The sequence below is a fragment of the Nylanderia fulva genome, unplaced genomic scaffold, assembly GCF_048542155.1.
Source record: "Nylanderia fulva isolate GAGA-0341 unplaced genomic scaffold, ASM4854215v1 Scaffold54, whole genome shotgun sequence".
NCBI lineage: Eukaryota > Metazoa > Arthropoda > Insecta > Hymenoptera > Formicidae > Nylanderia > Nylanderia fulva.
In genome coordinates this window covers 480395-493377 of record NW_028190632.1, presented here as the reverse complement: position 1 = coordinate 493377, position 12983 = coordinate 480395, and the positions used below count along the sequence as shown (strand labels likewise).

General features: G+C 36.3%; 1 protein-coding gene across 1 annotated transcript in view; it reads left to right on the top strand.

The window, feature by feature from the left end:
• The first annotated feature begins 418 nt into the window (after window positions 1–418).
• Window positions 419–12983, top strand: part of LOC114946691 (opioid-binding protein/cell adhesion molecule homolog) — an 87130-nt gene continuing 74565 nt past the window's right edge. Inside the window, 2 exon segments of the mRNA XM_029323340.2 lie at window positions 419–501; window positions 5596–8018. Coding sequence (XP_029179173.1) covers window positions 7952–8018 — 67 coding nt within the window. The 5' untranslated portion in view covers window positions 419–501; window positions 5596–7951.

Here is a 12983-nt window from a genome sequence, read left to right as displayed (position 1 = left end):
TGCGCTGAAAAAGTGCTTCGGGGTGTCGTTGTACGCGAAACAGGCACTCCTCCTCTACCCGGCATTAAGCACTGTCGCCGTAGACGCTAATTTAAATACGACAAGAATTCCAGATTTCCTCGACGGAGGGTGAGAGTGGAGCCACTTTACTAACTAATACATAGGGAATGCAGATACGTATCGGACAGTGCGACGGGAAGGTGGGTGGTGCGCAGGAGGGAATTGTTTTTGTCATGGGGGGCAATGGAAGTTGGCGGGACATAGGACTATGAGAAAGAGAAGGGAATGGAGAGGAGGGGAGAGAGAAAGCATAGAGATGGTCGAGAAACCGGGGGTTGATTCGGCTACGCAGCGCTGCCGCGGCCGACCCGGGAAACTCGGACGGGGTTGGTCCGAAAGCTCTCTCAGTCGCGGACAAGCCGCCACGCAGTGATAACACCTTATATAACGCGGGCAACTTAAATCCGATCCGCGTCGTGTCACTAGACTTCTGATAAGAACGTAAGTTTGTTAGTGAGAGCATGGACGTATTAATTCAATCTATTAATCGGAGTATCAAAGATACTATTAAATTGTGTTGAACAAATGATCGATAATCGAATACAGGTTCCACGTGGTGGAATACAGGAATCGGAGATACGGTTGGACCATTGTTACGAAAATTGCGACTTTTAGTTGTATCATTAATTTTGTACGTCTTGTGTCTCAGCTTCTTGTTCTGCGATGTATCTCCGGTGATTATTTTATGCTCGAAACGAGTAAAACGTTACGCAAGCGCCAAGCAATTAAGGACGTGTTGCGGTTTTCACGTTTTACCAAAGGGTTGGTACACATCATCTGGTAGTAATTGCATCTAATGTACAATCGCGACTAACGAGAAACCGTGTTCTTATTTCATTGAGGTGTTATACTGCTATCGGGATACCGTGTACTGTGTCATATTTGGCGAATTAAAACGTTTGTCTCGTTTTAATCTTCATATCTTTACATTTATGTTTTTTTTATATCGCTAAAAATTTGTACATATATTTGAATAAAATTATGTCAATCTTATAAATCTTTTTAATATTTCAACTGTCATAAAAATGTTTGATTCATATGAAAAATGTCATATAAAAATTTGAATTATTTGAATTTTTGAAAACAAATATGAATCTAATCAATTGATATATAACAGATATAAAATTTATATCCGTGCAGAGTAATATCTTTATATTTTAATATTTAATTTTTATGTATTGATAAAGACTGTAGTGCAGTCGAAACGTTTACAATTTATATCGATTCTGTAACGGAATGTTAATTTAATGATTTAACTATTAATAAAAAAATTTTTACATCTTATTTATTTGTTCGTTTAGTTGGCCTACTATATATGATTGTTTAATTTTGTTTAATATCTTTTTCTTTATTTCTGACAACTAAAGCAATACTTGTGCAACAAAAATGAAATATTATCCAGTTCAAAGGATCGAAATAATGTAATGAAGAGATAGCGAGACGTGACAGATTTTCCTAGGTACATATGGAATTCTCTTTGAGTCGGACGTGCTAACAATATAATGGCTTGGTTTTTGGCAACCGTATGAGGCGGTTAGTTTCCAGTTGACCGTGCGAAAAGGTAGTTACGAACTTTATGATTACGCGGCACGAGCCGGATTGCTTCATTCGTCGATTACATGCAAGCTCACAGACATAATTCACAAAGTGTTGCAACAAGGGCGGATTGCGTGCAACGATATCTCGTTTTCAGGATGATTTTATATGCGTGAAGAATACATCATTGTTTTTCCGCCACTGTTTTACCTCGAAGAGTTAACATTGCTTTTTCTTTTCATTTAACTTCGTGTTATAGGATAAGTTTGTAACGAAATCGCAAAACAAGCTTATTAATTCACGCGATGGCTGTATCAAATAAAAGGCAAACGTACTTTTACGAGGAGGTGAGAACGAGAGTGGGTACACTTATCATTCGGGGCGTTTGGGTCGTCTCCAATTTCTGGCAATTGCGGACGTTGCGGACGGAAAGGGGGTCAACCAACGCAAAGTGCAATGGCATAGCGCGACGAATGAAAAAGATTTCGCGTTTAATAGCATTTCGCGACGTGCCTGCGACAGTCGTTAAATATTCATGCCAACTGGACACTGAGACTTGCACGCAGCTAAATTATTTATGATTCTTTTATGTTGTAATCGAATAAAACAACAAAGCGAAAGTTGCACGTACAAAGGTAGCAGATTGGAATATATGCGCGTATTTTTTTAAAATCTTGTTAAAACATTTGTGAGTTGCTGCAATTATTGTTGCAATTTTATTGCTTTTTTTTTGCATAATTGATAAAGATAGAGAATTAAAATTTTATCTCATATATAGATATTAATCTACGAAGCATATGTCAATACTGTTTTCGAAAAATATTATTGTTGACTTTTTGAATAATTTGTTGACAAGTATTTCATCGAGCGAGTTGTAAAACAAAAACTGTAATTTAATGGATAACATCGTAATTTACGAAATCAAATTACAAAATTTTACGATATATGTGTCAACTCATAAAAACGATTTTTTTTCAATTCTTTCATTTTTACATTCTCAAATTAATATTACCATCTTTGTTCTATTCGAGTTACGCATTTGTTCGTGTAACCATTCTCACGTAGAATTGTGGCTTAGTTGGCTGTGGTAAAGGGGTTCGACAAATTTCATTCTCTATAGTCCTTCACAACCATTGCAACCGTCGATTGGTTGCAAAAGTTGTGCAACCGCGTGTGTCTTAACGGCCGGAAAGCTGCCACGTAACCATCGAATTAGAGCGACGATGAAAGACCAATTCCCGGGTAATCGAACTAGCACTCGCTTCCCGTTAAGCTTCCGTACGAGACGTTATATTGCTTCATCTCTCGAGTTCGACAGAAATTCCCGAGTTGCGCCGAAACGAAGCGCGCAGTTGGCTTTTTCTCATCTCCCCTTTAACTTTCTTAACGTCGAAGCATCGTTCGTCAGATACATTGTATCCTCTCTCGATTATTCTTGCGTAACGGATGAATGTATCTCGTTGCAAAATTGCGATCATCTGTTATCTTAAATAAATTTTAATCGCATTTTGATCGATTAATTGAAACTGCAGATATTGTTTAATTATTTCAAAAATTTGAAAATAAATACAAATGTAGAAAATAAATATATCGCGTTAATCAACGTATTAGCTAATACATTTAAAGCAAGATGTATGTGTTGGCGTAATACGAATCTAACGCAAATGTGGTCATGCCTCTTGTCGTTAGTTTAATACGTCTTCCATATATTTCTGGTTTCGTACTACTAGCCGAATGTATAGCTAGCTATTTAAACTTTCGGTCAACGGAGAAGTAGTTAAAGTTAGGGAAATTCGGATAACGCATGTGTACTTTAATTAACACGCATACGTATAGGAAGTTCCTCAGGTTATTAAGTTCTGTCGTCTGGAAATTGGATGTACAAATTCAGCAATGCTCATCTGATGATGCTATATATCTACATTTATATCTGCATATATTCATATAAATTCTTGATTTGTCATGAAATATAGTCATTCAGAAATATAGCCAGAGCGAGCTAATATCAACGAATGGCCTCCAATTATTATAATCTTTTTTTGTCAGAGAATAATTGTCGCGTTGGTTTATATTTGCATTTTATCAAATTTTATATTTTGAAATATGAAACATTATTTTAAAAATAAATTTTACACAAAGATATATATATATACAGGGTAGGCCATTTTAATCTTTCCACTAAAATTTCTCAAAATCCAAAAGTTTAAGACAAAAATGTTTCAGATAAAAGTTGTATGGTTTCAAGGGGGACATGAGATGGTGTCATTGATTTGACCTTGAATAGCCATTTGAAGGTTACGTGAAGGTCAACTTCAATTTCTTAAATGGAACACTATATTTTTTCTTGCATACTTTTGTAGCTGACTTCGAGATCTTTCCAAAACATTATAATCAAATGTTTTTTTATGAAGTATTTTTCGAGTTATTAAGGCTGCAAATTTGCAGTATTTTGACATAAAATACAAAATATCTTGGGAAATATTCATTTTTCGATTATCATACCTTAATACTTTTATGCACAGAATAATGAGACGAATCAATTGGTGTATAGAAAACACATAGTTGTTTTAAATAAAAATTATCTAACTGCTTATTGCAATTTTCATTTTTTTTTTAAAGGCAACTGTGTTTTCTTTACACCAACTGATTCATCTCATTATTCTGTGCATAAAAGTATTAAGGTATGATAATCGAAAAATGAATATTTCCCAAAATATTTTGTATTTTATGTCAAAATACTGCAAATTTGCAGCCTAAATAACTCGAAAAATACTTAATGAAAAAATATTTTATTGTAGTGTTTTGGAAAGATCTCGAAGTCAGCTACAAAAGTATGCAAGAAAAAATATAGTGTTCCATTTAAGAAATTGAAGTTGACCTTCACGTAACCTTTAAATGGCTATTCAAGGTCAAATCAATGACACCATCTCATGTCCCCCTTGAAATTATACAACTTTTATCTGAAACATTTTTGTCTTAAACTTTCGGATTTTGAGAAATTTTAGTGGAAAGATTAAAATGGCCTACCCTGTATATACATACACCAAATATATATGTATATGTGCATATATACAATAAAGTTACAAAATTCTAAATTTAATAAAAATTTAATAAAAGTTTCTAAATTTATTAAAATTCTCTCTCTCTCTCTCTCACTTTTCTATATAAGTATTTTCTTAAAAGGTTAATAAAGGTTTAAAAGGTTTAAAAGGTTCTGTTGTTAATTGCACTGTCAATCATTCATCGAAGGAAAAAAGTTTGAATGATTAGTGTAACTGATTACCGGCTCAGTAAGGTCCATTAAATCTTAAAATCTCTCGAATTTCGAAGCCTGAAGGCTTGTCGTAATCGAGTCACTCCACGGTCAATCTTAAACTACTGAATTATACGAGTGACTCTGTGGCACTCGCGCTCCGGCACTTTAATCCGAGGGACTTGAGAGTGCACCTGCTAGACGGCAATGGTATATCTCTCAGGTTGCGAACTTCGGGTTAGCTTGCGAGAGAGACGAACGTAAGAAGGATGCGGGGGAAGGAAGAGAGGTGGTAGACCCAATTACATCTCGTTCGTGCAGAATTGGACGAATACATACAAGATGCTTAAGACGCTTTAACTACCTCGGGATTTGTACCCACATTCTAACTGTCGAGATTCGTTTAAGTACCCTACGCTGGACTTTCGTCGGTTTCCAAGGATTGCCATCGACCCATAAATCCGTTTCCACAAACTCTGAATTTTCGCTAAATAGTTTGTTTAATTATAATTTTCTACTTGGATGTAAACATAATTATTTTTTATAATTCTTACAATTTTATCAGTTCGTGGTTATTCAATTATTTGTCTGTTTTTCATTGGCTGCTGTTTGTATAAATAAAAAAAAATACGTAAATTTACAAACGCTGTTAATTTAAAAATATATATAATTGCTCTGTAAATAACTAATCGATTGAATTTATCAATTGTGCATTTAATACAAGCGACCTATTCTTTATCTTACAGGACAGGCAACAGATAGAAAAAAGCTACCTTTTTCCGAGACGATAACGAATCGCTCGGGATGGAATCTGAACAGCGATGAAAGAAATTCTATAAGATTGAAGAGCCAAGATTAACCAGCTGTTAATACTCATCACTGCTTCGCGTTAATGGAGCTCAGCCTATGGAAAGGGATGCGATGACACGCTGCCAACCAAAGACGAAGGTTCCTTAAGACGGGATTAGAAGGCTGCCTAAAACCCAAGTAAACTCCTGTCTACATCTTAGATCAATTAAATCATCGACGTGAGCTTCTTGAATAGCTTCAAACTTTGCGTACTAGATTCAGTGTCGCGCACGAAATCTGTGAAAATTGAAAATTGTGATTTTATACATGATAACGAATCTGCAAAAGAAGAAAAAAATTGTGAGAAAGAAAACCGCCAAATTGATCCCGGATGATCAAAGGATCGCCTGTTGAGGACAGATTTATTCTATGTCCTGCGAATTTTTGAGAGGTCGATTGTCGCGGTGTAGAGATTTCATAAATGATATGCTCGTCGGTGAATTAAAGCGTGTACCTGGGCCAGTAATTCGGACAATCGATAATGCCGGGTCGTAAAACTTCGCGCGAGGCACGCAGCAGTGTCTGATAAATAATGCAATTCTATCGGATCGGTCGATGTTTCGGGGTGTGAAGCAAAAAGCGTTGGATCACCCTTGGTGCTGAGAGAACCTCGAAACGTCTTACAACGTGAATTACAACACGGACTTTGTATTGTGTGCATCGATTTCGTGAAGTTGACTTGAAGTGCTTGATCTTCGCACGAACTAGAGACGAGGGTTAACAGGTACGTGTATTATCTGAGATAAGTGATCGTGCGTGCTACACGAGTGTTCGAGAAAGTGCGGATTTCCTTAATTTTTTTTTTTTTACGGACCAAGTCCAATTTCTAACATAACGTCATCGCGAAACAATTCGTGTGACAGTAAATATATAGTGTCGAGTCTGACAAATATTTGTCAGTGCTTTTTTCAAAATCGTGTTGTTTAACGTGCGACGAAGCGCCTCATCGTCATTCAGAAAATTCATTGTTCGACGTAAAAATAAAAAAGCGACTTTCCATATTGACACGCCGATGTCAAACAGAACTCATGCATATACGTGTTAGAACATATAAATCGTTGCATATAAGTAATTATAATAATAATTTACGTAATAGTTCAGATACGAAGTCGTCTAAAGTGCAAGCCTCGCGATAATTACTTTTTTGAATGTGAGAAAGGAAAATCAAATTATCTCTAACTCGTAAATAGAAACGTACAGCGAATAAATCTCTACGATAGCTCTATTTATCAAAATAACAAAATCACATGAGTTTCTTTAGTATAACTGTGAAGAATTCTTTCGTGCACAAAAATTTGTAAAATCGCGGAAATATATGGGCGAAAAAAATACGACGGGATTCTCGATGTCGCTTTAGATTCGAGAAAGTCAATCTCCTTTCGCGTGTTCCGATAATTCTGGACGAACCAGAATGCGGGTAGTGCCGCGTGTGCTTCGTTAAACTGACAGTAATCGTCAACCGCGTGTCACAAACTCGTACGTGGTAAAGCGAGTGTTGGCAAATTAGATTCCGGCGATGCACTTACGATGACATCGTTTTGTGATTTGAACACTTGAGCATCAACGCACGTGTGAAAATTGGACTCGTCTTTCACGAGCACGATATTGCGCATTATTACAGGAAGAAAATCTTATTAAAGAGAAGTTGGAAAAAAAAACACATCTCTAAATTAGTCATCATCTTGAAGAAAAAAAGTTCGTATTGAGTGTAGAAAGAAAATCGGAAGGACAATTATTATTCGTCGACGTAAGAGTATCACAGTCGTTATCAAAGCATTCGGCCATTGATAGGTTTGTCGATTCATTGGAATATTCCACGCGAGAGAGGTATCATATAGGAGGAGTATCTCTCTGGAAAAAAAGAGCATCGCGCCCGCGCTATCGAGGAGTTGTTTCAAAAAGAACATTCGATCGAAAAACTCGCGCGCGTGGTCGCGATCGCGGAGAGTTATCACTGGAAAAACGATAATCGATCGACAGTCGACGATTGTCCCCGCGGGGCAAATGGCAAACCTTATCGTAGTCGACATGTGATATATCGCGCTACGACGAACGAGTGGCGCGATTGGCTGACGAGAGAATGACGGTGACGTGTATGTCGTTTACGGATGTTGTTCAGTGCCGGGATGCTGTAGTGAGTAACTGTCAGTAAAATCGACGCGAGTGCGGGACAACGAGATCGGTTTCGTCGTCGTTATTCGCTGGAAAGAGTGAGAACAGAGCCGGTCGACATCACTTGGAGAAACACCCAGCATGAGGGATCATCGAGGAGGATGGCTGCGCGCCATGCTGCTGATAACGTTCCTCTCGCATCAGACGGGTGAGTGCCATTCTATTTTTATATTTGTTATTCGGTCTCTTTTGCAAGAATCGAAGACGATTGAGCTGCGCGAGATTTTTTTACGTCACTTGTCGCTTAATCGCATCTCTCAATCGTGAATCCATTTTTATGATACATAAATCGTTTTATGATCAGTTGGAGAATCTATCATAAAAAAGATATAGAAGTCTTCAAAGTTTAAAATCCTGTATTTTTAAAGATATATGTTTGAAACGTGTTTATAATATAAATTATTATATTAATAAATTTATATAGAAACATAATTTTAATAAAATATCGTCCTTTGAGAATAAAACAGTATAACATATAGGAAATTAAAGACATATTAATTATATAATTAATATTTAGTTTTAGAACGCTTTTTTGAATTATAAATTGAATGTTCAGTAATTCAGCAGAATTTAGTGGTTGAATGAAGTAGATGATTACATCGATAATCAGAATTTAAAGCCAGAGTTTCAATAATTAGATACAAATATAAATATGTTTCAAACATCTGAATAAAATTCGGTGAGTATAATTTAGTCTAATGATTCAACGAATATTTTTTATTATTTCTTGTTGACTTAAATAAATTTAAAACGGTGTAACGACACTATCGCTCATTCGAATAAAACGCGAATGTGTCAGTAAAGTGGGCCACACCGACACGACATATTGTCTTCTAACACACACTCACATGAACGTGATTATATCGAAATGTATATTACTCGTACGAGTAAAATATTGTAGGGAGATTTAACTTTTCGATGAGGTATTGCGTTTTAATGAGCCACGAATAATCGGTGGTTTTTATATGATGTGGTCTATATTAACAGATTTAACGCGATACATTTTTTATTGCGATAGAAAGCACAAGTTTGTTTTGTAAAATATTTTTCGCAGACATCGATAATTAATTTTGACGTTTAATAATATTTTGCGGTTTAGTTGGCCGATGAGTTAATCCATTCCCACCTACAGAAGTTATTGGCTAGTTATTTATAATCTAAGTTGAACTTGCGGTTATCAGAGATAGCAGTGCTCTTCTTCTCTTTATTAAAAGAGAGAATAAAATATCATTGATAAAAAAAGTAGCACGTTAACATTCTGTTGACATTCTACATGGCATAAGACAAATTCTAAATATTATTCGTCCATAATTATAAAATGAGAGAGAGAGAGTAGCCGTTCTTAATGCAGATATTCTTAAATACCGCGGCCCATTATTGAGATGATTTTCAATGAATAGACTCATGAATAAAGCGCTTTAAGCAAGCTCGCTTGAGATCGTTCGACGAAAGGCAGTCTGCCAATAATTTCAGGGTGCTTTATCGACATACCGAATTATTCATAATTCACTGTATGTATTCTGAATTGCATTAAATCGAGAACAGTCAGTAAGAGCAACGAACAATTTGACTGTTGAGATCAAGAGCATCAAATTATTCTGATACCAAGTTGTGTTTTTTTTGCAATTTTGTCAAATAATTTACGCATCACGATTTACTTGAATTATTCGGTATTTTTCTTGCAAATGGCTCAAAGTTTGAAAAATAATATAAAATTTGATATTTATAATATTCCTTAAAGAAGATATCGATCGGTTGACGGGTTGGACATATAACGGAAATTCACTCGTTCGTCATAAACACGCTTCGCGAGTGAGCTGTATATAAGTTATTACCTGAAATTTTGCTACGTCCAGGAATGATGAATAATATAGGGCTATAATGTTACATGCACACAACATAGTCTTTCCGTTATACGGAAATTCTATTTACGGCATTTTCCTGTATCGTAAAATTGCATTTTGGACAGAAATTTCTATCAGACATTAAGAGTATATATTTTACTTTATATTACGTCGAGAATTTATATAACAAAATTAAGAATACATGTCTGATATTTTTATGGCGTTTAAAATTAATTAATTCATTACTTGTTTTATGTCTATATGGATTAAAACTAAATATTGAGATAAATTTTCGAGCTTGTTAAATCCCAAATAAATAGATAGATTTATGGTGCATTTGTATGTATAAGTAGAAAACTTTAACGATAATTCCGACACCGTTGAATCTCGAAAAACTAAATCGAATTAGACATGTTTTGTAATTAACGCGTCTTAATTCTGCTAGCTGTTAGCTTAGGGAAAATAAACATCGCCCGAATTAGTAGAACAAATTTCCTTCGTTTCCCAGCGGCGTTCTCTCGCTCCTTCGGATGACTTTCATCGTATGCTACCTCTCGCCCTGAGGATCGAGGAAAGCGAGGTGTCTGGAAATTTCATCGAGGAAGCGTGAACTTTCTTACGAACGTCACGGAAAATTGAATTTTTAAGCGACAGGTCATTTGCGAGTAGTCGACTGACTCTAATTTCGCGCGTTGACTCGCCTGTGTGTATTTTCCGATTTCATAGCGACTTCTGGACGCCTCGCTATTGAACGGAGGTTAATTACACAACTGTAATATACGCCGTTACCTAATTGAAAAACGATTCTGGAAAATAGTGTTGCAATTTTGTCTTAATCCTGGAATTTTCCGATTGCTTGAAAGCTTTGTCTTAATTTATTTATTCGTAGAATCATATTATTATAAATTGTCATATAGAGATTACAGAAAAGAGCTACGGTTTTATTTATAATAAACCATATTTAAAAAATATCAGTATAATTAGAATTTATTCGAAAGAGATATTTCTCCATTGAAAAAGGTGGTATAAAAGTATATTTATCACGTTGAAATGAAAGGGATGACAATTCACCGCGCAATGAGAGACGTAGAAATATAAATTGCTCTTTTATATCAATGCACGAGATTTACATCAATCTGCAGACAATTACTTTTATCTCGCGATTCCCGTAATTTACTTTGGTTTTTGCTTGCTGCTGCCACATAAATTGATGAAATAGACAGAACGGGCAGACAAGAGAATTAATTTTATAAATGACTTCAGCTCGGCTAATTTTGGCAACGTTACTCAAATTTCTTCTCGTATAACGATCGATTCGCGCAATATAGGTAATTGCACATAATGTTGTCCGACCGCATCGATAGTTCGATATCCTTCTTGACGAGCATCGCGACCGAGAATTATAGATATCGAGCGGGTGTGTAACACGTTTGTGGAATGCGGTTGATTGTAAGTCGGGAAGTCAATTTGCCAAACTCGAGTTTGTCGCGAGGGAAGGGAAATAGCGGAGATACCACAAGAACGTCGCGGTGTTCTATTGAAGTTGTAATCGATGTTATTATATACCCTACCTGTCGGAGGTGGCCGCGTATCGTGGATTTGCACACCGTGGCATCATCAGTCGTCTCACACATCACCTTTAAACGAGAGAGCGTTAAAATTAATTGCACGCGCGTTATTAAACTCCACGTGAGTCGGCGCGACTAAACTTTTGTGCACCCGGTGAATATATATCATTTCTCGAAAGCATTAAACTGAATTTAGAGACCCGATGCTTAGTGATGGCCGTACTTTGTAAACGGCAGAAATAGCAGCTTTATTGAATTGAATTGATATTTCATAGCGCGTGATTTATTCAATAACTCGATATAGATACTCTTGGAATAATGTAAAAATTCAAAGAACGTCGAGAAGATTATCCGAGAAAGAGCAAAATATTCCTTCAAAAATTTATGTGACATCTGATATTTTGCAGATACTTTGTTATTCGAGTATCTGTCTCGCAATCTCATTTTTTGCCGATAATGAAGATGCAGTTTTAATTTTCTTCGTCGCCGAATATAAAATGTTCACGGTGCCTCCGGGAGGATTCTTGGTCTATATTCTATATCTTATATCGTAGCAAATGCCGAAAAATTGAATTGCGTTTGGCACGGTCGAGCAGTAAATCGAAACTTCCCGCAGAGAGATCTCCGTACATACAATCGAACAGACGAATTACTAGGTAGAGAGAACGTAAACCATTACTATTGGGCTTATCAAAGTGATTCACGTGACTGGCCGACGGCATTATGCAAATGAGCCATAAAATTATCGTAGCCTTTAGGCATCGCCAGACAAGGGGATACTTGAACTTTGCGTTATACGTGATGAAGCACGTTCTGTGACTGTAGCAACTGCATGTGTTTCAAAAAGCAAAGATTATATAATAATTCTCCATTAGATAATCATGCAAACTGAGTTTGTCTTTGAATTATTATTACTCGCGAGTTAGCATTCAACTGTAGTACAAATCCCGCATCTCGTAATAATGAATATTAAACCAATAACAGTCGCGTGTTTAAAAATCGATATTGTTATTATTAGAGTAAAATACATATCTACTTTTGTAAACGCAGTTTTCTTCAGCGCAAGAAACGATGTTCTCAATTTATATCAGAATAGTAAGATAAATATTATGAAAGCAAATAAAAAAAATATCTTGCACGAGATTGCAGTCTGTTTGTATCGAGAGTTGGTTGAAACATAAGAATCAAAGATATCGGCGGGCAATATTTTTTCCCGGTGTTATAAACAGTAGCAGAGACGATCGATGATTTAGCTAGAACGGATAAGTGGTGGCAATCTCCGTTCGCGGTACCTCTTAGCGAAGTTATCAATGTCTTCATTCTCCTTAACTCGATGCGGAGTACAGGAAGCGATTCCTACAATGGCCGTCGAGAATGTGTCCGGTAAATTTATACGCGCAGACAGCTGCTGTAACGAGAAGGCGGATCTATATCAACCCCTAGAAAAGATTACATAGTCGAAGAGAGCAATGCCCCTAAAATAGGATTCAAGATTTTCGACGACGATGCCGCGCAATCGAGATTGTGTGTGCGAGCGTGGCAAAAGGATTTTCTGTCATAAACAGAGAGATCGGCACACACGTGCGCGCGGGAATAAACTCACCCTCTTTAATGCATCCATTGGTAAACGAACGACTTTTAATTATCCCGCGGTAATATCGTTTCACGATGATAATACTGTCGATAGAAGGAATCTCGATA